The 26,281-nt window shown below is 43.6% G+C and overlaps 1 protein-coding gene across 1 annotated transcript; it reads left to right on the top strand.

The window, feature by feature from the left end:
• Positions 1 to 1,611: 1,611 nt before the first annotated feature.
• Positions 1,612 to 25,354, top strand: LOC135509623 (very-long-chain 3-oxoacyl-CoA reductase-A-like). Its single transcript, XM_064930419.1, has 11 exons — positions 1,612 to 1,923; positions 13,625 to 13,671; positions 14,281 to 14,356; positions 16,085 to 16,192; positions 17,447 to 17,511; positions 17,829 to 17,873; positions 18,526 to 18,560; positions 19,368 to 19,449; positions 22,146 to 22,211; positions 22,576 to 22,725; positions 23,674 to 25,354. Exons 1-11 carry the CDS (start codon positions 1,746 to 1,748, stop codon positions 23,827 to 23,829), a joined length of 1,008 nt encoding a protein of 335 aa, XP_064786491.1. The 5' UTR covers positions 1,612 to 1,745; the 3' UTR covers positions 23,830 to 25,354.
• The last annotated feature ends 927 nt before the right edge of the window (positions 25,355 to 26,281 follow it).

Below are 26,281 nucleotides of genomic sequence, written 5' to 3' on the forward strand. Positions count from 1 at the left end.
GTACAGTGCGATGGAATAAAGTGTTAAGACATCCACTGACTGTCTCTGTGTTTATGAAAGGGGAAACACTTTCCCACCGTTAATCACACATCCTCCCATCTCTTTCTTCCGTGTTTGGGAAGTGTACTATGGCAAAGAATTTCTATTATATTGACAAGATAATCGAGTGACCGCACTAACAATGGAGATATACATGTCCTGAAGATAGAAGGCAAACTGGAGGCGAGATCATGTGGGACCATTCTATCCATTGAGAGGGCAGATATCGCTTGTGAACAACAGGTATAAAGGCTTTCCCCAAAGTCGCCGAAATGCCACGTATGTCCACTTATATCAGTGCATTCATAACAACCTGTCAATTACAAAACGTATATTCAATCAAATAAGCCTCATGCAGCAAATTAGCAGATATATTGTTTGTTGACCAAATTCGGCACTCTCTCATTGACCTCCATACAAATGTTCCTCACTTCGTGGTCTTTATTTTCGTGTACAGATTTTGGATGGAGTAAACAATCTCGCTTCGTTTCGTCTTCTCTGACTAGGGTAAACGGTCTCGCGAATCGTGAGAATAGAATTAAATGGCCATATGGGGTTTGTAGTTTTTTGGGGGGACAGGCGCTCTTGTGCTCATAAAATGTAAGCAAAAAAAACGGGCGCATGTGTTTGTTCTGTTTTAGGGCGCATATAAGTGTTTATCAGTGTGGTGTGTCCCATCACTTGTTGTAATTGTCAATATAATGGTACCAGGGTGCTTAAAATGGGTGAATGAGTCATGTTTAGAAGTTTTTATTTTATTTAGTTTTTATTTTATTACATTTTTTAATAATAACAAATCATTACATAAAGCACATGAGGGAACACAAGCATACATAGATTACAAACAATAGACAATCGAGCTAGGGGGTACAATATCACATTACAATTACACAAGGACCTTAAGGAACATGCATATACTTACAATTCTAACAGCTTTTTTGTTAGTAGAGCATTTAACCGTCTTAAAATACAGTCCAATGTCTTTTTGTCATGTTTAGAAGGGTGCGAGCTGATTTCGTAATCGAATGACGTCTTTCCCAAAACTCTCCGGGAGGCGGGTGGATAGATTATTGTTCCACCAATCGGAGCATCCTTCCATTCATAAAGTGGTGTGGGCAGTTTTTTTTGGAACACGTGGGTTTGGAGGGTTTCATAATCCTGACTAAACCTGAAAAACCTGTTACAACAGGAACCAATGAAAGGCTCGGAAGAGAAGTTTCCGTATTGTACGCCCAATCGCTCCTCACCTAGGACCACATTTGAGCCACCCTGCTTCATAAAGAACACTGGGCACGTTTGTTTTGCATGGCCCTGTGCCTCAGGGGAATGGAGACCAATGGAGACCAGTGGAATGGTCTATAATGTACATACTCCGTTAACCCGGAGCACTGGGACATGGAAAACGAATGCGCCCAATGCATGAATGGGAATGGAGTCTTGGGGATTGGCATGTAAATTCACCAAAGGGTGGGACGTTTCAATCGTTTCTATTCTATTGACAGCTGTTGTAACCAATCACGAGCAGAGGTGGGTTTGCAGGCAGGCTATAGAGTAGGTGGTGGGTGTGTGTTTAAATCAGGATAGACTTGTGTTGTGGGAGTGTGATGCTACAACCTCCTTATAAAGGGATTCGCACATTGTATCTTGAAATTAGAGCACATTGCCTAAATTTGAGGTCTCCACAGAGTCACTGAAAAGCAGCTGTCATGTATTCGTTGAACGTGGAGGACATGCTTCCTGTGGCCGAGACGCCACTCTTCTGGGTCGGAGCATTCACCGTGGCCTCACTGTCTTTGTGGGTGCTCCACCGACTCCTCCAAGGTTTTCGGATTTGGGTCTGGGGAAATGGCCAGTTGCTCTCGCCGAAACTGGGCAAATGGGCAGGTGAGTTGGTCACATGGATTCCTTACGACAAAAAGTCACGAAGGCTGCTCAAGAAGCCTTGAGCTCGACAAGAACATTTAAAAAATTAGGATATTTACTACAACTTTATTATACATCAACGAAAATACTGCATTCTCATCATATTTGACGTATCACCGACTTTAGAAAGTTAAGTTGTGTATCAGGACTATCGCGTAAACGCCCTAACAGGTTACCAAGATCACGTTTATTGGCAGTGTGCAACAGCCGCACTTCAGCACCCGAAGTTCCAGACCCCGAACCAGCATTGTTTTTTGCCGTCCATTCGAAAGGATGAAGATGTCAAGAACAGATAAAACCAAATTCCGCAGGTTGTGCGCTCATTTAGAGATGAACAGTGAACGAAATTAGCCCATCCACCTGATATATATAAATATGCCCAATTAAGACGTGACCTATATTTGGATTTACCCCAAATATAGATTCCTCTCTGTAATGTTAACATTTCCATAGGTTATTCAACAGTTTATAATATACCCCAGGCTATATTTTGGTCATGCGTGCATTGTTGCCATATGTTTTTTGTTTACGCAATTAATAGGCTACCTAAAATGGGTTATCAAATGGATATCTTAATTTTCGATATTCTTATCTGATTAGCTTGAAATTTGAGTTTCCCACATTCTAAGCAGCTAGCTGTATTTGGTCTAACTCGTATCCTGTTTTTCAAGTTTATTTTTTTGTTCAAACTAGGGGCTTCTGTCGCCGTCCTGGTCAAATAAGAGTATTCGCTGTTAAGACATTTTAGGATCGTGCCTTTGCATAATGTGGAGCCTGGTCTCGTTGAAATAGCCTTGGCCTATCTTGACCCAGTTATCCAGTCTTGTCTTTCGAGAATACTGCTGCGTCTAGAGCAAAAGCTCGTTCTCGTCTTGCTGCGCAATTTGCCGAGCGCCCTCCATACCATCCTCTACGTTCTCTTATCCAAAACGATGACAGTGTACTGTTTTTAAAGCTACGCTTTTATCTCTGCATCACGACGTACGTTTGTCTAAAGTTGCTTTGGGGGTTGGATGGCTTTGTTTATTTGGTTTAAAATGAATGTCATGTGCGTTAGAGGAAGGATTCCAACATGTGTCGCATTGGTGGAATGCTTATTGAATGCGTAATGGCATAGTTTGATGATCTCTTGGTTTATATGCGTCGGGGTACCAGTGTACATCGGCGCTCTAGCTATGTGATCGGTCATTGCCTTGTCATAGATTGCGACACGTTCCCAAAATCATGTCTTGGCGCTCACGTTGAATGGCCGCTTGAATGTAACCATTTATATAACCCTTGCAGCCCATCTCCGAATTTATTGTTGCACATTCTGAGGTTCGGCATGCTGCTAGCCCACATCACTATATACTAATGTTATAATTCATAATTTCTGACTGATAATTGGATTTATTGCATGTTTTTTTGTGGGGGTGTTATTTTTTTTGTTTAAAGTGCCACCTTGGTATTTTTTGTTCTTGTGAAATATGCATGCCTCACCCTGAAACCAACAGTCATAGGAGTACCAGTCTGACTTGTCTCTTCTCACATTAATTTCCAATGTCAGTCCCTAGAGTATGCACAGCGGTTGGAGGTGACAATGCCCCAGGGTATGGAGAAACTGGTTCCTGATCCTGAAGCACAGGTCTGGCAGCCAGGTTTTACCACGCATGCATGCTCGCTCACTCTCAAGTCACTTTACAGCCTGTTCTCTTATAGCCTGATCCCACATCTGTTTGTGCTCTCTTGCCAACTCATATGGTCATTGTTTAAATCTCACCAACAGATCTTGGACCAGGTTTCTCGGACATAAGTCCTGGACTAAAAAGGTGTATGCATACACTTTTGTAAATTGTCTTCACACTTAGGTTAATTATGTGGACACCCCTTCAAATGAGTGGATTTGGCTATTTCAGCCACACCCTCTTCTGACAGGGGTATAAAATTGAGTACACAGCCATGCAATCTCCATAGATAAACATTGGCAGTAGAATAGCCTTACTGAAGAGCTCAGTGACTTTCAACATAGCACTGTCTTAGGATGCCACCTTTCCAACAAGTCAGTTCTTCACATTTCTGCCCTGCTACCCCGGTCAAACTGTAAGGGCTGTTATTGTGAAGTGCAAACGTCTAGGCACAACAACAGCTCAGCCGCGAAGTGGTAGGCCACAGAGCAACAACGGCTCAGTTGCGACGTGGTAGGCCACACAAGCTCACAACGGGACCGTCACATTTTGGATATGCCATGTCTTGCAATATGCAGACAGCTGGCTTAAAAGTACATTCACAAAAAATCTCCATTCTGTTTTATTCCCCCTTTTTCAACCTTCATATGTGTCGTGCTGTAGCCTGCCAGTACATTGGCTAAATCTCTTGTGCACATACTTGATTTACGAGCTATGCAAGAATTTCACTGGCGTTCCTTTGATGCTCCAGCGAGGCTGTTGTGTTCCCTGAGTGGAGGGGACCCCTGGTGGTAGGTTTGGAGTAATACACCCTGCCTGACTCAAGGAGCCATCCCCTCTTGTTCTGCCTTATCCTTTGTCTGTAAAAGACTAAAGCTCTTGCTTAATGATAACATCTTATGTGGTATGCAGTGTCCTCCAATAGTTATGAAATTCAAGTGATCTACGCATATATAAGTAACAGATTTATATCAAAAAATGTGATGTTGTGGTTTGGGGAAAAATTAGTAGTTGAGGCTGTTTTAGAAATGACCAAGAGATTTTGTAGTACGAATATACTTTTCAGAGTTCAGCGATCCCTACTTTAAAAAAAAAAAAATGTAATACGTAAAGAAGTTATTTCTAGACTCGACCGGTCTGTCTGGTAGAAATTCTCCCCACCTCTTCATTAGTTCACAGAGCAGCACATCTTGCACAATGATACCAGTGTGTTGCAGATGTGCATGTGTGAGGGAGGGGGGTACATAAGCTTCTAATTCCTTTTTTAGAGGCATGGATCAAACCAAGGAGTAAGATTTTAGGGGGGGGGGGGTGTTTTTGCCTCTGTAAATCTAACCGAACGGATGACACTACGGTGTAGGAGACTTTGAAAGGTTATTCTTAGGATGTGGCTCCTGAAAAGGTCATTGACATTGGATTCAACATTAGGGCCACTAGGTTCTCTGCGGTGTGTTTCATCCGTTGAGGGGCAGAGACTTCCCTTAGGGCATTTGACATGCAACTTGTCACACAACCTCTAGCTCGTCTTATCCCTTTTTCCTATCGCTGAATTAGTTTATTCAGCGATTGGAACTGTTACATATTATAAGAGATGGGTGTAGCCATTCAGGAGTTAGTGTTGGCGTGACATAGAAGACTGGTCAGTTGTTCCGGAATGTAAAGGACCCTTTTTACTTCGGTTATGACTGTCATGGCAACAGCCTAAGGATGTGCGGAAATTCGTCTTTTGATAAAGGGAAAGTTAAAGGAGAGACAACTATGAAATAACGCATGGAATCATGTAGTAACTAAAAAAAAGTGTTAAACAAATCTAAAAATATTTGAGATTCTTCAATGTAGCCACCCTTTGCCTTGGAACGCTTTACACACTTGGCATACTCTCAACCAGCTTCACCTGGAATGCTTTTCCAACAGTCTTGAAGGCGTTCCCACATGCTGAGCACTTGTTTCTTCTGCTGTTTCTTTACGCTGCAGTCCAACTCATCCCACACCATCTCAATTGGGTTGAGGTCGGGGGATTGTGGAGGCCAGGTCATCTGATAAAGCACTCCATCACTCTCCTTCTTGGTCAAATAGCCCTTAAACAGCCTGGAGTTGTGTTGGGTCATTGTCCTATAGTCCCACTAGGCGTAAATCAGATTGGATGGCATATCGCTGCCTTGAATTCTAAATAAATCACAGACCGTGTCACCGGCAAAGCACTAGGCTTCACGGTGGGAACCACACATGCGGAGATCATCTGTTCACCACCTCTGCGTCTCACAAAGCCATGGCAGATGGAACCAAAAATCTCAAATTTAGACTACTCAGACCAAAGGACATATTTCCACCAGTCTTATGTCCATTGCTTGCATTTCTTGGCCCAAGCAAGTCTCCTTCTTGGTGTCTTGTCACAGTGGGTTCTTTGCAGAAATTTGACCATTTTGGGGTGGCACACTAGTGGTTTGTGTTGGCCTAGTAAACAAAAGGTTGCAAGATCAAATCCCCGAGCTGACAAGGTAATCTGTCTTGCTGCCCCTGAACAAGACAGTTAACACTCTGTTAGACTAGACTGTCATTGTAAATAAGAATTTGTCCTTAACTGACTTGCCTAGTTAAATAAAGGTTTAAAAAAATAAATGAAGGCCTGATTCATGCCTCTTGACAGTTTGTCTGTTACTTGAACTCTGTAAAGCATTTATTTGGGCTGCAATTTCTGAGGCTGGTAACTAATGAACTTATCCTGCTGCAGCAGGATAACTGTGTTCCTTTCCTATGGCGGCCCTCATGAGAGCCAGTTTCATCAAAGCGCTTGCTTGTTTTTGCGCCTGCACTTGAAAACGTTCTTAATTTTCCGGATTGACTAACTTTAATGTCTTGACGTAATGATGGACTGTCGTTTCTCTTTGCTCATTTGCGCTGTTCTTGCCATAATATGGACTTCTGTATACCACCCCTACCTTGTCACAACACAACTGATTGGCTGAAATGCGTTAAGGAAAAATTCAAGGGTGCAAAGCTGTCAAGGCAAAGGATGGCTACTTTTGAAGAATATAAAATATATTTTTATTTGTCTTACACTTTTTCCATATGTTGATGTGCTCACTATTCTACAATGTAAAAAAAATAAAACCCCTTATTGAGTAGGTGTCAACTTTTGGCTGGTACTGTATGTGAATGAAATGTGCCGGTCACTGAGGAAGGGCCAGCAGCTCCATCTATGCTTGTGAATGTGCTTCCCCCCTAGTGTTATAAATGGGAGGGGTGGATGGTTGGAGACGGCGGGAGAGCAGCGTTGCGTTTCATGTGACGAACACGCGCTGTGACACGTGCTGCAGCCGGGGCTGCTGGGAAGAGAAAGCAGTAGCTCTTAATTTCAAGCCCCCGTCACTCCTTCCCGAGCCAGCCTTTCTCATCTCTCTTGTTCTATCCCCCTCTTCCTATCAATTTCTCATTCATGTATTGCCCTCTGCGAGCCCCCCACTTCTCGCTCCGCTGTCACGACTCGTGTTACTTTATTTGTTAGAAAAGGAAGTTCCATTGGTTTCTTTAAAAAATATATTTTTAAATAGCCCATGTTTGCACTTAATCTCAAAAATGCAATCAAACAAATACTGCTATTCCAGTCCACTTGTTCAGACCAGTCGGTACGTGTATGAATGAGACTGGTGTAAACCTGCTGTTTTCAAATTCCTTTTGTTTAATGCCAGTTTTTTAAATATTTTTTTTCCGGCAGGTAGCCTAGTGGTTAGAGCGTTGGACGAGTAACTGGAAGGTTGCAAAATCGAATCCCGGAGCTGACACGGTTCAGGGGCAGAACGACAGATTTTTACAAGGCAGTTAACCCACTTCCTAGGCTGTCATTGAAAATAAGAATTTGACTGACTTGCCTAGTAAAATTAGGCTAAAATAAATTCCACTTTTTTTATTTTATTTTAGTAATGGGTGGTGTTAGTGCTTAAGGGCACAGGTGCATGAAGTACATTTCACCAAGTTAGGAGCCCACCTTAGCAGTATAGTTGTAATGGGGTGAATTGCATACTATTCACTGCATAGAACTGCACAAGGTTCTTGTTGATTTTGGTAGCGCAACATGCCCAGAACTAGAGTCCATCAGTGCATTTGCATGCACAACACAATGTGATCACACCTGTGATTGTATTGCATCATAAATTAACTTCCTTAAAGCCTAGGCTCTTTCAGTTGAGTTCTTGGGTTTTGTAATAGGTACATCCTTAGGCAGTAACTCTGAACCCTAACCCAATTCCTCTTGCAAAGACTTCCTATGATGTCTTGGTTGTCTGAGAAACTTGTGTAGATTTGCTCAGCGTTGACGTTGTGAAACTCTACAGTTGAGTTTGGGTTGTTTACCTCCTTGGCAAAAGTGCTAACTGCAGAGCTTTACACACTGTCGACGAGGAGTATTGCCTCCACTATGTTTGATAACCAAGACCTTATTGGAAGAGTATGTGAGATGGGAATTGGGTTAGGGTTCAACTGAAGCAAGGGTTGTGTCCCAAATGGCACTACATGGGCTCTGATCTCTCGGACTCTGTCTGAGCAGCATAACTCTGTCCTACTGGGTTTTCCTGCTGTCTCCTGTTGAGGCGTCTGAAATCTCTCTAGTGCAATTTGGTACCACTCTGCAGAAAAACCTGCTAAATCCAGACTTTCTAAATTTGTAGTTTGTCTTGCAGATTAATATACATTCATCTGAATCTAGACAACTACAATTTCAAGTCTAGACTTTCATGCAATGTGCCGCCCTAGTTATTTCCAATTGTAGTGCTCTACAGTTATATTACTGCACTGTTGGCGCTACGAACGCAAGCATTTTGCTACACCCGCAATAACATATGCTAAATATATGTGACCAATAAAATTTGATTTGTATGATTGGCAGGTGCCACAGGAGGTAATGTGATGTTGCAATGGACAACTGTTGCAGATGACAGGGATTCATAATGGAGGCTCCTCAGGGAAGGACCATCCTCAGTGACTTTCATACAAATGGGAACACATTGAAGAAGTGAATATATTTAGGATATGTTATCCTTTAGATAAAACTATGACCAAATTGATTAAAGCACACTGTTTTGCAATGGAGGTCTACAGTAGCCTCAACAGCACTCTGTAGTGTAGCATCATGGTGTAGCCGGAGGACAGCTAGCATCCGTCCTCTGGGTACATTGACTAAAATATAAAACGTAGGAGGCTCTTGCGCCTCACCCCCTTCCGTAGACTTACACAGTAATTATGACAGGATGGGGGATGTCCTCCGGAAGTTCAGAGCTCTTGCAGCATGACCTGACATGTCCTCCACCCAATCAAAGGATCAGTGAATTAATCTACTACTGAAAGCGTAAGCTATAGCTAGCTAGCATTGCATAAAATGTGATAAGTAGTTGACTCAAAGACAATAGTTCAACAGTTTCAACAAATAGATTTCTTATAGAGATGCAAGTTTCTTTTTTTCAGATTCACTTAGCTAGCAAATAAATGCAACTGGCTAGTTTAGTGGCTCAAACAGAGGGATGCTATGTTAGCTAGCTGACTATCCAACACAATACTGGAACTCTTCCAAGTCAAGGTAAGCTTTTGGTTGTATTAATTTGTTGCCACCTGGGCGTGCTAGTAACTGCATGATTTGTAGCGTGTTTACTAACGCTTTAGTTCAACAAGCTATGTTGACTAGGACGTTACTTTAGCTAATATGGTGACAACGATCTAGGATGTGTAGCGGTTATTCTATGGTTTTGCTTGGAAAGGCTTTTTTTGCCTGGTCACATACAGCTGATGTGTTGTACATTGAAGTCCACAAACAAAGGGAAAATGTGAGGCTAGAATGAATACAACGTGGCTGCTATGATCAGGGGTGTGTTCATTCTACTAATTTTGTTTTTTTCTTAAATGTAAAATGTAACGGGGATAAAAAAAATACCTGAATTTGTCAAATAGAAACTCTTGTTTGCCACTGGACTAATGATTACAAGCTAGATGCAGGCAAGATTGTGAAAAGCCGTATTGAAGTCAGTCTCGCACAAGGTTAATCTCGACCTGTGTGCACCTACGTTGCAAATTTTCATTAATAGGCTAGGTTATCGCAACCTTATGATGGGTATAGGGAACATTTTGAGTATCATGTAGTAAGTAGCCTAAACCTATCGATGTTACATTGAACTGGGTGACTGGAATATGAATGACAGTCATCCAACATGCTGTAATGGACATAAGGCCATGCACTGACCGCCACTGGGATTCATAGTTACACTGTTAGTCCAGTTAAGCCTGTTCTGGTCATCAAATTCATATCTGCGACAGTTTATTGCCCATTTGAGATGGAAGGAATTAATTTCTTTTTTTTTTTTAGTAAGTTATCGCAACTTCTCACGGGAGATATGAAGGAAAATAACAAGCCTGTGACTGGGAGGCAATTTTTACACACTACTCAAATATAGACGCTATATTTGGTCGTGGGCTGCTCGAAGTAGACTTATTTTTGCTCTCGGCTCATAAAGCAGAAGCTGTCGACTTTTTTTGCCCACGTGACTTGCTACTTTCTGCTATTTAAAGCAACTTGTTTTGAGGTGGGTGAATGCAGGGATGGCGGTCGCGTTGGGTTTTCTACTGCAGCCCGCCTCCCTACCACACACCTTTCTCTGACAGGGGAGGGCTGGCTCGTTGATAGGAGGGACAGGGGTACGACAAATGACTTAACCGCTCCCGAGGAAAGGAGAGGGGCAACACGAGGACCGCATCCTCTTCACGAATGTTAATTGGGGCTTTAGTGAGGGATGGAGATCCACTTTTAGTTTGTCACCCATTTTGATTTGCGCAGTTTTTCTGGAGCTCCAGCGCTATTATATACAGCCATGAACGGTGCTGCAATAGGATGCTGAAATAAGCATGATTGCGCCAATGCCTTTCTATATTTTCTTTTGGGATGCATTGCAGAGTAGACCCCGTTTTTAGCCATAACGGGTGTGTGTGTCGTCCCCCCCCCCCCTGTCCATTTATTCCTTGTTGGTATTCAGGTGCTGCGGCAGGCAGGCGAGAACCAGACGAGGCTGCGCTCGGCTCCTCGCTGCTATTTTTAACTCGTGCTCCTTTTTTTAGCCCTCAATATGAATATTGAGCAGGCGACAGGCAGGGGCTGCTCCACTGTGCCTCTGAGGTGGGAACGTCGATATGCAGCAGCTACGTGATGTGTAGCGCCGAGTGCAATTTACTGAGGACTATTTCTGTCTGCAATAAAGCCCTTTTGTGGGTAGAAATTAAAATTCTGATTGGCTGTGCCTGTCTCCCAAGTGGTCTGTAGCCCTGCCCCAGTCATGTGAAATCCATAGATTAGTGCCTAATTTTAAGTTGCCTGAGTTCATATAAAAAGGAAAATAACTCGGTTAACTTTTAGAATTGGAATAAAACAAATTCAACAGTAAAAAGGTGCCCCCCCCCCGTACCTTTGTTAGGCACGTCAGTCGCTGTGGTGTCACTTGTGTGCCTGCTCGCGTAGCTCCTACCTGTGTGCAGCCATCACTGACTGTAATGCTCCACTCACGTGAGGGTAATTTTAAAATCCTGCTCTGTGTGAATTTAACAATGGAGAAATTTGGACACAAAGTTCATTTCCGGGTGACATGTTGACTGAATGGGTGATTTGTTTAATATTTATCTAAAAAAAATATATATATATATAATTCCAGGATTTTAACAGATTTGAGTTGAATCTATTTTATTTAGTTTCTGTTACATATCAGAGTATTTTGGTTGGCATGAGTAAATGCAAGTCTTAACATTGGTTGTCATTGTAGATGTAGCGCACAACACAATGGGGGTGACGGGATGTCAAGTCTGTGGATGCATATGACATGGCCCCCTGTTCCCTATATAGTACACTACGTTTGAGTCCTATTTTGGGCCCTGGTCGAAAAGTAGTGCACTTCATAGGGAATAATGATCCTGACGTGCCACCTATACAGTGTGGGTGCCATGAATTACGATATCCACTTGCCAAAAAAAAATGTTATCTGTCCTTCTCTCATCCTTGCCAAAATGAGTTTGAGGGCACATGGTTCTCTTCTATGATATGAGGGAGCGGTGTAGCCTTTCAGGAGTTACAGAAGGGAGGCGTGAAGCGGCATTTCATTCTGAGCTTTCTCCTCCCTCCTACTCACCCTGTGTCTTGTGAATACCTCTCTCCCATCCCCCAGTCTCCCTCCTTCTAGTCCCACATGAACACACATTCCGGCGACCATGAGAACCCGCAGTGGCGAAAGTGTAAGCGGTAATGCACTTGAGTGTACAGACACTACTCATCCCCTGACAGGTGGAGAGAAACATGTGCCCTACAGTTCCTGTGAGATTCCATAGGCATTTAACTTCTAGTGAGTTGCATACCCTTTGTTCCACATGTTAATATCTCTGTGGAATGCGGTCGGTGCAGATTCAGAACCTCTCCTACCACCCCTCCCCTCGGCCCATTCCTTTCTCTTTTTCTGTCCATCTGGTTTTGTTGGTTCATCCAACCAATCCATGGGACTGTATGGTCGTTGTTCCCCGAAAGAGAATGTGTTGCTGAGTTGGGTGTATGTGCTCTGAACTTTGGGTCAAGTCTCAGGTGAAGCAGGGCGGGGGAGAAAGTTCAAGGAGTTCTTGAGTGCAGGAACTTCCAGTCCTGACAGCACTGCCCTTGTCATAATGAACCTATGCGGTTACGCTCACAAAACGATGCGCGACCATTTAACAAACCGCAGATGAAATTACATGTGCAATTTGTGTAGGCATCATGCACTCTCCTGGTGTATTCCTAATCCGGCATAGATCTCACGACCAACTGCGTGGTTCACTATCTAGCATACAGCTCCTCTGTCGCTCATGTACAGAAGCTCACTATGGCATTTCTCTTGAGAGATGTGTTGGTATACTGTCATTAGCCTGGCCATACTCTGCATGTAGCCCCTTGTACAGGGGAGTGTACCGTCTCAGCCTGATGCGTCAGTCAGTTGCCCATTGAGGCTTTTCTGCCAAGGAGCGTTTCATTCTTAAAATGGGCGGGGGGGAAAAAAACGATCTGCTTCTCTCTCCACTTTTGACTGCGCTCTCTTCTCCCTCCTTTCACTCACTTGTTATTTTCCTGTTTCTATTTCTCTCGTGCTCCTTGTTCGTCATCACCCCCCCCCTCCTTGTTTCCCCCTCCAGCTTTGTGCCAGAGAATGGCTACTACCTGTGAATCTTTTCATCAACCCTGGGTTGGTTCCTCTGTGCTATTTCATAGTGCACAATGGTTTGTGCTGGGGGAATAGTACGTATTGGTGCCCACTTAGCTTCCCACCCTAAAAATCCTGTATTTGGGTGCTTTGGTTAGTGTTAGCAAGAGGGGTGTGTGAGACTGACGATTGTTCAGGCATGGAATAGGGGTGATGGGCAGAAGGCTGGCTAAAAATAGCTGTACGATGTCTTGACAAAGCGAGCCGAGAATGACACGAACATCCGTCCGGACTCCTTGTACCTCCGAGCCACCTCCTTTACCTCCACTGTCTAGTCTCTTGCAACCACTTTGAATGGAACTCTCTTCAGCCAACAGTAAAAGAGCATTGTCGAGAGGCCTTGTTTTAAAATGTAGTTTTAGCTTAATGGTTACATTTAGACTTACGTTTTTATTCGGTACCACATGATAATGGACAAACAAGGTTGCTGTGGGTGCTCTACTTTAGACAGATGGAGATGTTGTCACTTGCTAGCAAAGTTTGTCAAAAATAGCTAGCAATGCTAAATCTGGTGGCCTCCCCTCAATCTTAGCTAGCTAACGTTATCTGGTGACATCAAAATGTTTTTCCTACTCATTTTGTTTTCCTCCTTTTTTGAATGGCATTGTATTTCCAATGCCCTTTGGACCATCTTCATCAGCTCTCATTGACGATGTATGTTGAATGCTCAGTCGAGGCATCGGTCCAAAACGACTGTACGAAACATGCAACCATGAGTACTGATTTTTTTTTAAAATTCTTTTTCTTCTGCAGTTGTGACGGGAGCCACAGACGGCATCGGTAAAGTCTATGCGGAGGAGGTGAGTTTCCTGCATGACCCCTTTATTTAATTTCCTCCATTGGAAAAGCTTAGTGACGCACAGGCCATGGTAGGGAGGGCTCTTCCAGGTCTATTGTTTTAAAAGGATTCTTGCACGCACCCCCACTTGTTTTTTTCTGTCCTTGTGGGGAACTAAAATTTCCAGTCCAAATCCTATTTTTCCCTTACACCTGACCTTAATTGTAACCCTCACGCTAAACCTAACCCCTAAGCTAAAAATAGCCTTTGTCCTTCTGGAAAATGTTCCCCCCGGAAGAATTTCTTGTTTTACTATACTTGTGGGGACGTTGGGGGATTTCCTGTCTCGAGGATGGAAGAACAAGAGCGGTGGTAACAAGGCTACCACTCAGCTCCTCACGCCGTTCCATGTTGAGTTGGAGCACCCTTGTCAATGGGCCATGCATGTGTTTAGAGCAGTAGTGAAGGCTCGGTAGTTGGCCGAGACAACCGTGACATGGTTCAATAGGAATCTAGTTAGTCTCTCCATTTTTAAAGAACCGTAGAGTTCCCTGGTTCAATATCGTCTTCAGTGATTGTGGTGTACTGTTCCAGTCTTACTCATCCCATCTTTCTTGCTCCCCTTTCTCAGCTCGCCCGTAAAGGGTTCGCCATGATTCTCATCAGTCGCTCCCAGGACAAGCTGGATGATGTCGCCAGGCAGCTTGGTAAGTGGGCAGCAGGTAGCCTAGTGGTTAGCGCGTGGGAACAAGTATACGAAAGGTTGCAAGTTCAAACCCCCGAGCTGACAAGGTACAAATCTGTGCTTCTGCCCCTGAACAAGGCAGTTAACCCACTGTTCCTAGACAGTCATTGAAAATGTTTTTTTTTTCTTAACGGACTTGCCTAGTTAAATAAAGGTGTTACCCTTTCTGTCTGTCGGACATGCTAATTGGTGGAGTATAGTGTGTGCCTCGTCAGCCAACTCTCTACTACGTCTACTGATGTACAAAATATGGCCGCTGTAAAAAGCTTTCCCAGCCCTCTCTAAAAGGCTAGCCTGTATGTCATTACAGGACACTGGGATGCACACACGCACCTCCAGGAATGCCTGGAAGTTGAGGATGTCCAAATGGGCAGGCCTGCCTTGACGCACATCTGTCCCCGTTCCCTTAGCCCTTCACTCATCCATCAATCAAATGTATTTATAAAGCCCTTCTTACATCAGCTGATATCTCAAAGTGCTGTACAGAAACCCAGCCGAAAACCCCAAACAGCAAGCAATGCAGGTGTAGAAGCACGGCGGCTAGGAAAAACTCCCAAGAAAGGACGAAACCTAGAGAGGAACCAGGCTATGAGGGGTGGCCAGTCCTCTTCTGGTTGTGCTGGGTGGAGCCCTTATCTTCCCTTTTGGGGTGTGGAGTTGGCTGTATATTTAGTTGATCTGAAGACCCTGAAATTCTCAGTGCTGTGCAATTTTGGTCCTCAGGTGCCGTATGTATAAAGGATAACGGCACACTGACTAAAGGGGAGTTTTCATTTTAAATGGCCAAAATTGTTTGGTTGCGTAAGTCAGTGGTCTCGTTTCCTCACTGCGTTTGAATGAATGGTCCTTTATTTTGGAAAATGGCACCCTTATCTTAGACATTCTGGCCTTCCGATAATGCAACCGTAAAAGTGACTGGATTCTGGTCTCCTAAGCCTTCACCTTGGGTGCAATGTCCACTGTCATGCTGACGATTCAGAGTGGGCTGATGGGTTGTCACGTGCAGGGCTCAAGGTACCAAACCGCTGGCACTCCTCCCCCTCAATCAGCCTGGCAACTCAACGCTTCCCCCTCAATCTGGCATCCCCAATCACTGTGCCAACAAACAATCCCTTTTCTGTACCTCTAGTCACCTTTTTTCTTCAATTGGCTCACGATGAACCTGGTAACCCAAACCTATTTAATCTGACTAATTCCAACTCTTTCCCCACCTCAGTCTTGGACGCTTTGAGGATATGAAAAAAAAAGAATTTGTCACAAGCTAAATATAGCTTCATGAATAGGGTGTGTCGGTTCATGGGGATATTCCAGCCCAGCCTTGTATTTCTCCACTAGACTTCTCTACTCTCTTGTGGAAATTTCAACCCTATCCAGCAGTGGTAATGCTTGCCTGCGTATCCCTCTGAGTGGCACATCCTGGGATTTTTTTTTCCCCCTCTTGGAACTTACTGGGTTGCCCATCAGACAAACAAGTTTTGTACATGCTAATTGCAGCAGGCATATTGATGGAAGGAGAGCGTCAGGCGTTTTCAGGTTTTATTAGTGGGTACGCGGCGCCCTCTCCTGTTTGAGAAGTTGTCTTTTTACTGCTTATTTTCAATGCAATATTTGGTGTTGAAAAGGGTACCATCTGTTTTTATGGGGTGACTGCTGAGTGTGATAATCTTCTTTATTTGCCTCCTGTCCACAGAGACTCAGTACAAGGTGGAGACCAAGACCATCGCCGTGGACTTTGGCCTGTCGGACATCTACCCCAAGATCGAGGCTGGACTGGCTGGACTGGAGATCGGAGTCCTGGGTAGGTGTTCCTTTGGTCTGGCCTGGGTAGGTGTTCCTTTGGTCTGGCCTTCGTCACCGTGTGGCTGTGTATACCACTTGTCCCCACACTACACTATCCTCTCTTTACACTTGAGTGTACAAAACGTTAGGAACACCATCCTAGTATTCAGTTGCACTCCCTTTTGCCCTCGGAACAGCCTCAATTTGTCCGTGTATGGCCTCTACAAGGTGTCTCAAGCTTTCCGTAGGCATGCTGGCCCATGTTGACTCCAATGCTTCCAACAGTTGAAGAAACTGAGCGTGAAAAACGAAGCGGAGTTCTAACCAGTGTGCATGGCACCTACTACCATACCCCATTCAAAGGCAAAATATTTTGTCATGCATGTTCACCCTCTGAATGGCAGACATACACAATCCATGTCTCAAGGCTTTGAAATCCTTATTTAACCAGTCTCCTCCCCTTTATCTACACTGAAGTGGATTTAACAGGTGACATCAATTAGGGATCATGGCTTTCACCTGGTCAGTCTGTCATGGAAAGAGCAGGTGTTCCTAATGTTTTGTACATTTCACCCACAAACAAATTATTTATTTAACTAGTCAAGTCTTCAGAACATTCTTATTTACAACGACATCCTTCCCCTGCCAAGGCCATACTGTCATCGGTCTTATAATCAACACTGAGAAACTACTCTTGCTTGCACACATTATTGCCATTGAGATTTTATTTGTCCAAATCGTGCAGAAGTGTAAAAATCTGTCATTATTTATTTTTTTAAAGTACATTTCCAGAACACTGACAACGTGTTGTGGAATGCATGTTAGCGTTTTGCTTAACACCAACACATGCCACAGTCAGTCTTGAGTTCTAACCCTGGAGTTACCTGGGAGACACGAAGCCAAAGCAATATGAGTGGTATGCTATTGGGGCAGCGTCGTCATTTACAATTAGCCGCCTACTACTGTCATTTTAATTACCTCAGGCGTTTTTATTAGGATGTGTTCGTACAGAAAGTGATGCCTGTCCACATTCTTGAAGTGTGACTCACATTCAGGTAATTCTTTGAGGGCATATAAGTTCATGTGCTGCTTGGCTTGCTCTTCCAGTTAAGGTGTGGTTATATGCCCTGTTAAAATAAAATATTTCTTTAAATGGAATGCCTGGCTCTCTGAGGTCCTGTTGCCTCCTGGTGGTTCGGAAGTGTAACGCCATCAGTTAGAATTCTTATTTGCAGTAACAATGGCCTCGTTGGCTTCTATTTTTATTCTACAGTGAATAATGTGGGGATATCCTATCCCTACCCTGAGTACTTCCTGCATATTCCTGACCTGGACAATGTGAGTTTTTCTGGAGTTAATTCTGTAGTTGAGGGACATGTCACTTGAGACTTCTTCGAAACCAAATGAGTGTCAATTAGGCTGTTTTACACAGGCAGCCAAATTCAGTAATAAATACAATTACTAATTGTTCTTTTGAACAATCAGATCATTGTTTTACATATTTTTAACCAGTAATTGGGCAAAATATCAATATTGAACAGGGCTGCATGTTTAACATTGCCAAAGTTCCTAGCTGTAATTTGTGTAGCAAGCACTTGCATTTGGAGTTAAGAGAGGAGAGTAGGTGTCAAAGATCCTTGTTCTTTTTCTTTTAGTTCATCACCAACATGATCAATGTCAACATGACCTCTGTTTGCCAGGTAAGAGTTCTCTTGCTTCTGTAGCAGTTCTATGTGTATAAATCTATACCATAGATAATCATCTAGTTTTTCAGCTATTTTATTTTTATTGCACAGGTTGTGTGCACTTTGTCGGTCTGCGGCAAAGTTCAGGGAGTTTAGTGTTAACATGTGTCAACCGTACAGTGGCGCAGGTGGCATGTCGATGGGCGTCCATCTTTCACGCTTCCTCTTTCCTCTCCGCCACTGTTGCTGCCGTGCTACCTGTGGTTCCCAGAGCAATGGTGAACTACACCAACGCTGTCTGTGTTCACCACCCACGCACCACCATTTCTTCCCCCGATTTCTCTCGTTCCTTCTCTCGCTCGCCCTTGCCTCCTACGCGGCTGAAATGTACCGGTGTGCTATACATCTCCCCATAATGCCGCTGGGTGGAATCTGTAGCGGTAATGTGAACTTCCTCGCTGGTCCTGTATGACTTCATTCCCTTGCCATTTTAGTATTTTATTTTTTAAAAATGAAACTATGTATAGGTGTTGGCATCCGTTGAATATTTACATATAATGGTGTCCTGTTTGACTTATTTCATGTGTGATTCCTGACCATGCTGTTTTGTCAGGTAATCGAACTGTTTGCTCAGGAGTTAACCTTTCTTTCCCTGCTCCCTTTTCAGATGACTCGTCTAGTTCTACCCAGAATGGTGGAGAGGTGAGTTTGTTTTTCTTTAAGTGCTATTGCCACATTATAAATGAACAATAACTTTTTATTTTGATGCTATTGATAGTGTCTGACTGGTCAAAAAAGGTTGTCTCGGATGTAAATCATAAAAAAAAAAAGGTTTTACACGCTCATCCACATGACAAAGCTGTGCTGCACTGTAAAACTACAAACACTAAATCAAATCCTTTGTAGACCAAATTTTATTTTGGGTACCAGTCTGTTCAGCTATCATCCCACTGCTTGCTGTTCCTTTTTCATAAAGGAACATGCCGGCACCAAGGCTGTCCTAACGCTGGAGCTTACATCAGAAAAGCCTAAATGTTCTCAATTTTTTTTTATTTTTTAGAATGACCATGAAATGAAGACATGGGCTTCAAATGTTCAGGACATGAGTTCAACAGTGTTATACAGAGGATGCCTTTCTACCCTGCTTCTTTCTATCCCTTTGTTCCCCGTTCTGACCAGCTGCTTTTCAATTCACACAAAGTGCACCCTCTTCCGATTGGCTCTGACGAATCACATGGGCTCTCTGCGCCAATGGGAAGACGGGGCACATTTGGTGCCGTGAGGGGCAAACCAACCCCTTTTTCACTACATCACTGCAGCAACCGGAGTGCTAAATGCGTAAGCAAGCCGCTGCCATGGCAACCCGCACAGCGACTATGATTAGTGTGTGTGTGTGGCAGTCTACAGTGGCACTAGGCTGCTTGTACTCTTGTGATGGACAGGAGGCTCTTGGCACTCCGTGGCAGGAAATAACAACTTCTAATTCCCTTTTGGTTTTTGTGGTTTCAGGTCCAAAGGTGTGGTCCTCAACATCTCCTCTGCCAGTGGCATGTACCCTGTCCCTCTTTTGACTGTGTACTCCTCTTCCAAGGCAAGTGCCAGTCTTAGACCTCCACACACGTTTACACCTTAAATGCACACACTTTGTATACATTGCATCGTTTAACTGCACAACTGCTAGTCAATGTCTATGCCTTTCTGTCCCCTACCACTGATTTCAGTTTGTCTTCACACTGATTTGGTGGAACAGCTTCAGTAACATGTCTGCTGACTTCAGACTCTGTGGCAGCAGATATGGTACAGCACTGATGAAGGCAAAGCTGAAACTTAAGCTTTAAAGATATTTTTTACATAGCAGTTTGCTCTTTCGAGGATGGATTTAGTTCCTGTTATTGTATCTCGGGCCTCGTTAGGTTATTCCTTTTTTTAAATGGTTTTGAGTGCCCATACTTTTTGAACTCTACAGATTCTCTCTCCCATGCGCTGGCTGCCTTCCATTCTAGCCTGACCTCAAACTCTAATACTAGCTATCTAGGCACCAGATATAACCCCCCCCCCCCTAAAAAAAATTGTCTGCCTGTGGCTCACCCTGGTTAAATGGCCACGCTCGTGCTTTAAAAAGTAACTCGGAAACGCTGAATGTAAATAAATGGAAGACCTGCTAACTTCCAAGTATTCTGAGATAATTAAGGATCTGAGAAGTGACGTTGTTGCTGTTGAAGAGGCAAGGGTGAACTACTTCGCTGCCCTGATCTGAGTACTTCCACAATCCAATTCTGTGGAAGACTATTGTGTCTTACACACAATGACATGCCTGCATCCCCTGATCTCTTCAAACTGTGTCTTTACAGAAAAGATAAGATCCTATATTGACAGTAGCTGGGCCCCATAGTGTTTCTGGTCAGGAGGCACTTGAGACCCTGACTGTCTACTGCTTCCTTTGTGCTCCTTTGCGCAGATCCTTTGCGTCCCTCCTTGATACTGAAGACCTGCCTCTTGGGTGTGATCACTACTCGACCACTAGTGGTTATGACTTTTGGCCCCAGCATTCTGTCTATTGTAAATAGATCCCTGACCTCTGGCTCCTTTCCAGACTATTTTAGAACTGCTCTGGTCTGACCTCTCCTCAATTAAAATGCCCAGTCTAGACCCCCTTCCCCCCCCTCTTCCCTGAATAATTAGACTCCTCTCTTAGCTTCCTTATTTATCCAAGATGTTAGTTGTTTTTCAAACAATTTGAGTATGAAGTTAGGCTTCCGCTCACGTCCTAGCATGGAAACGGCTTTATTGGAAGTCCGTAATAATGACCCGTCTCTGCCGGTAGACGCTCTCTTCTAGTTCTTTCGGGTCTCTGTGCTGTGTTTGACATTATTGATCATAACGTCCTTGTTGACCAGCTGGAGAGGTGGGTGTGACTCTCGTGTTGCTCTAGACTGGTCCGGTCCTGCCTTTTAACGTCTAATCTAAGTAGGTCAAGTCTGACTGATTTTGGAGGAAGTTATGCATGGTTTTTATTTCCTCACGCCTAGATTACTGTAAATCTTTGTGTACCCATCTGTCAAATCACTCCACCCAGTTATTTCACAATGTTGCAGTACTGCTTTTACCTGGCACCAGGAAATGTGACATCACACTAACAACTTTTTTTTTTTTTAGCTGCTCTACACTGGCTGCTAGTCACTTTCTCTTTTTTTGTTGTTTTAAACTTAATTTTTATAAGGCTAGATTTGGTTTAGCCCCAACCTACATTGCAGAACTTCTCTCCTGTAGGAGCCAAAACATAGCCTGACGTTCCAAAGTCTAGGTTGAAAACAAAGGTGACCGGGCATTTTCCATTTGGGTCCCTAGACTTTGGAATGGTCTCCCAGAGGTGGTCAGGCTTGCACATTTAGTGGAAATCTGCCCTGGAAACACCCTGTTTTCTATAGATTTGAATTGGTACTTCTTTTTAAAATATTTTTATTTAATGACGTGAAGCACGTTGTTGCTTGTATAGAAAAGCACAATACAAATGGTGTTATTGGTGCCCATCACAGGAGGCTGCTGAGGGGAGGACGGCTTATAATGTCCAGAACTGAGCGAATGGCATCAATCACGGGAGCATTGTGTTTTGACGCTCCAGCTGTTACCACAAGCCTGTCCCCAAATAAGGTGCCACCGGCCTCCCGGGTGGCGCAGTGGTTAAGGGCGCTGTACTGCAGCGCCAGCTGTGCCATCAGACTCTGGGTTCGCGCCCAGGCCCTGTCGTAACCGGGGCGACGCACAACCAGCCTAGCGTCGTCCGGGTTAGGGAGGGCTTGGTCGGTAGGGATGTCCTTGTGTCATCGCGCACCAGTGACTCCTTTGGTGGGACGGGTGCAGTGTGCGCTAACCAAGGTTGCCAGGTACACGGTGTTTCCTCCGGCACATTGGTGCAGCTGGCTTCCGGGTTGGATGTGCACTGTGTTAAGAAGCAGTGCGGCTGGTTGGTTTGTGTATGAGTCAGGACTTTCAACCGTTGTTTCTCCCGAGCCCGTATGGGACTTGTAGCGATGAGACAAGATAGTAGCTACTACAACAATTGGATACCACAAAATTGGGGAGGAAAAAGGGCAAAAAAAAAAACACAAAAAAAAAAGGTGCCACCAACCTCCTGTGGTGCCTATTTTCCATAGTAGGATTTGTTACATATAGAAACGATGGCAAAGCTATTTTAATTTTTTGGTTATCCCAGTCTTACAGTTCAGTAGGGGAAGCACTTTCTCTCGTAGGTGGTAATGGTCAGTATTTCTTGTTCGCTCCTTTTAGGCTTTTGTGGACTTCTTCTCCCGGGGACTTCAGGAGGAGTATAAGGCAAAGGGAATCATTGTCCAGGTGAGTACTCTTCACCTGGGTCACATTCAGCAGGACACAATGTTGGCCACCATTCAGATACTTGTATTATGTAAAAAAACAAAAACAAACCTTCTCTGGCATTTTATCTGTGAAGTTCAGCAATGTTTTGTGTACTGAAGACAGTCCTCTTCGCTACTAGTTGCTTTCCAGTTCGTGTGACATGTGACAGTTCCACAAAGGTCAGCTAGTATGGCTTCTTCCAGACTGCTCTTCAGCACAGAACCGTACCGTCATGCTTCTGTTTTTGTGGCTCATGCTAAAAGGCTGTTTGTTTACCTCTGTCACTCTCTCTTTTTAACATGGCTACATTTGCTGTGTTTTTATACTAACTTTTGTCCTCCAGAGCGTGCTGCCTTTCTTTGTGGCGACCAAGATGACCCGTATCAGGAAGCCCACCTTGGACAAGCCCACCCCGGAGCGCTATGTGGCTGCTGAGCTGACTACCATCGGACTGCAGGACCAGACCAACGGCTACTTCCCCCACGCAGTCATGGTACGGCTCCACCGCTCATCTCCCTGTTTTTGTTTGATAACTTTGAAAACAAAAATGTCTTGCGAATACACCCCTGGATTTGTCCAACAAGGAAGTAAATGTTAAGCCAAATGGAACAAAACCTGGAGGGACTTACCTGAATTTGTCCAATAAGTTGCAGAATGTTTTGCCACTGTTTGCGACGGTCTTCATCTCCTAAGGGCATTTACACACAATTCAAATCCATGGTTCAAATCCAAACTTCAAACGGGGGGGGAGAAAATCAACCACGTGTCCATGCAGGTCATTTGTTTATTGGACAAATGTTATCAAGTTAAAAATCGGTTTACAGTAGGATCACTTATGTGTCCTAAACTTCATATTTTCGCTTTGGTCTTCCAGCGACATGCAGGAGAAACCGGTGCAATAGCCGTTAAAACGGCGGCGTGACCCCGTCTCCCCTAATCTGCATCGGATGCGCTCATAAATGTTCTGCTACGCACAATGTTTCAGAGATCTCGAGTTATGACGCTGCATGCATTTCATCAAATGCTTGCCGTCAAAACAACCAATAGTAACAAAGGGAGGTAGGGACAGAGAAGAGAAAGGGAGAACTCGGGAAAATAACCAATGTTTGGTCCAGACTGTTCTCACCTGCAGCGACCCGCATACCCAAAGGGGTAGCCACACCAGAGTTCTGGAAAAACCACATCACACCAATTTGGTGTGAAAGACCCCTAACTGAATACACCCCACGTAGCCCCTCCCTTTTCAGTTATTGTTCCTCTGTTTGGTGCTGAACTTTCCGTTTTAGAAATGTGATGTGTATACCTGACCTATTTTATATATTTTTGTTTGTCATGTAGAAGCGACCAGTTCTGCATCACTGAATAGTGAATACGCCCTCAATGTGTTTATGTCCACACTGAGTGCCAACTAACCTCTGACTATTTGTCCATGTGTCCTCAGGGCTGGCTGACCACTGTCCTGGTGCCCATTAACCTGGTCATTTACTTTGGGGCAAGGATGAACCGAGCCCAGCGTACTGGCTACCTGAAGAGGAGAAAGCTGAGGGAGCTGGCCAACCAGAGTAACGGGAAAAGTGACAGGCTGAAGAGCGAATAAGAACCCCCCCCTCCCCCATATAACAGAACGGAAGCTGACCATAGAACTACCATACAACCACTCTGACTAGCCCTGACTCTGTCCATTAGTTAGTAATGTCGAATGATTCACGGGTGTGTTTTTGAGGATCTTTTTGTATGTTGACGCCAACAGATTTCTTCCTTGGAGCCCATATTGCCGCCACATGACACGTCCTTTTGAATGAAGTGGTTCAGCGACAACGTCTCGAACCAAAACGGCAGCTCTAACAGAGTGGCTGCGACAAAAATACATACTCTGCTCTCAGCACAGGGAATAGTTATTTTTCTATGTGACAAAAAATGATTGTAGAGAAGAACCTTTAAAGGCCAAGTGCAGTCAAATGTTTTTTTTTTCCTGTTTTGTATTCGTTTCCACACTGAGGATGGAATAATACTGTGAAATTGTGTTAATGAAAATGCCCTTTTAGTGTAAATGCTGTTTGAAAAGACCGCCTGAACTTCAGCCTCTTTTGGTGGTATGGAGTTTGTCTTCTACGTCACCATGCAGTAAATTAGTTAATAGACCAATAAGAAAGCGTTCCAAACCGTTCTGCCAATAACCGCTAATTGTCAGTCCCCTCCTTGCTCTGACTACTCCCAGACAGTCCTAGCAAAATCCTTGCTTGAGCAATTGCCCTATACTATTTTTGGTTATTTGACCATTTTAATTAACAATCACACAATAATTTACTTGTTACCCAAAACATTTGATATTGAGAAACATCTTCATTGGACCTTTAAACGGGGTGATTTTCGTTGACTCTGCTGTTGTAAGCAGAATGGTGGCGGGCCAAATTGTTTTTTTGTTTTTTAAATATTTTTATACATGTACGTAAAACCAAGCCGCAGGCACATCTTCAGGTACTTCGCACAGTGAAGTGCAGTTTACGCATTGGCTGTACCTGAAGTTTACAAGCCATCACTCTATTTACGTTTTTTGTGTATTTAAAAAAAATCTGTGGGATTTGTTGCACTGATCTAGTTCTCTTTTTTCCAGTTGTCTAAACTTTAATTTTTTTCTTTTTTTTTCTCAAATGTCATTCTAATCCACATGCCTTCCAGCTCATGCTGGCATTGATCACGTCCAATGAGAGGGAGTCTTGCACATTGAAGGCTTTATATGGAGCTGTGAATGCGCTAAATGATAGTAGTTCTATTGCAAGCTAATACTATACAATTGCCGAACAGGCTCAGACTACTGCCAAAGATTGTATACTATATATTGTGCACAACAGCCTTTTTGGAGTGGTGAGGGACTTCAACATGCACAACTGTTTGCCTGGGTGTTGGTCTATGTTTGACTTGGATCTCTGTATGACTTGTTCTGACCAATGTCCAGACTTTAACCATGGTGCCTTATGAAGATTTCTCAGGTGTGAAACTAGACCAGTTTATCAGGAATTTTGTAATGTATTCTGTCACTCTTGCTGCTTTGCACCTGTACAAGTTAATCTGAATTTTCAGAATTGAGAAATTCTGTACAATAAAGAATGTGGTCTGTTTTACTTCCTCTCTGACTTGCTTTCTGAATATTAATGAACAAGAACTATGCTGTTAAAAAAAATAAAAAAAATAAAGAGAATTCAATGTCAGCTGTTCCTTAATGGTGTCATGACGTTGGCCTGGGGGTAGGTTTATGACAGTCCAATTACCCCCCTTTTTCCTCTCTACCCTGCTGATGTTACATTTGCAAAAACCTTGGTTAACATAGAGCTTCTGGGAAGGTGGGGGGGGGGAATGAACTATATTCTGGTAATCCGACCAATTGAACATATGCAGTGAAACTTAATGAATATGATGACATCTGAGACATTCTCATCAATGACAAATTCTACAGTGGAAAGTCTACACATCGGGGCGGCAGGGTAGCCTAGTGGTTAGAGCGTTGGACTTGTCGTTCTGCCCCTGAACAGGCAGTTAACCCACTGTTCCTAGGCCGTCATTGAAAATAAGAATTTGTTCTTAACTGACTTGCCTGGTTAAATAAAGGTAAAATAAAAAATACAATTAAGGAGACTTTCTTCAAAGGACCAGGTTTGGCAACATGGCCTTCCATCTACCACCAACCTACTGAAGCACAGCTCAGAGTAAATATTTATTGCATTTTCCTTTTCCAAATGGGCGGTAATTTCAAATGCATAAGATACTGTATTTAGGATAGCACAGCATCGCCCTTTGTTCCTCAATCTTTCACTCAAACCCAGACCCTTTTCTTTTGTTTAACAAGCTGTCATATCTGTTCCGCCAGCTAGGGACGTTTTCCTTTATGGCGTAATCAAGTTGATTAATTATGTGTATATGTTATTCTGTGTGATTAGTTAGGTATTTAGTAAATAAATAATTAAACCCAATTTTGTATTGCTGATTCAACTTGTTAGCCAGGGTTTGTGCAGATAACCAAGAATTTACAACTTTCAGATGAGACAGAATGA

The sequence above is a fragment of the Oncorhynchus masou genome, chromosome 22 (assembly GCF_036934945.1).
Source record: "Oncorhynchus masou masou isolate Uvic2021 chromosome 22, UVic_Omas_1.1, whole genome shotgun sequence".
NCBI lineage: Eukaryota > Metazoa > Chordata > Actinopteri > Salmoniformes > Salmonidae > Oncorhynchus > Oncorhynchus masou.

Excerpts from the sequence above, each read along its gene's own strand:
- LOC135509623 (XM_064930419.1), top strand. The coding sequence starts at position 1,746 with ATGTATTCGTTGAACGTGGAGGACATGCTTCCTGTGGCCGAGACGCCA. Across the intron at positions 17,512-17,828 it reads ATATTCCTGACCTGGACAAT|TTCATCACCAACATGATCAA; the intron begins GTGAGTTTTTCT and ends TTTTTCTTTTAG. Across the intron at positions 18,561-19,367 it reads CTACCCAGAATGGTGGAGAG|GTCCAAAGGTGTGGTCCTCA; the intron begins GTGAGTTTGTTT and ends TTGTGGTTTCAG.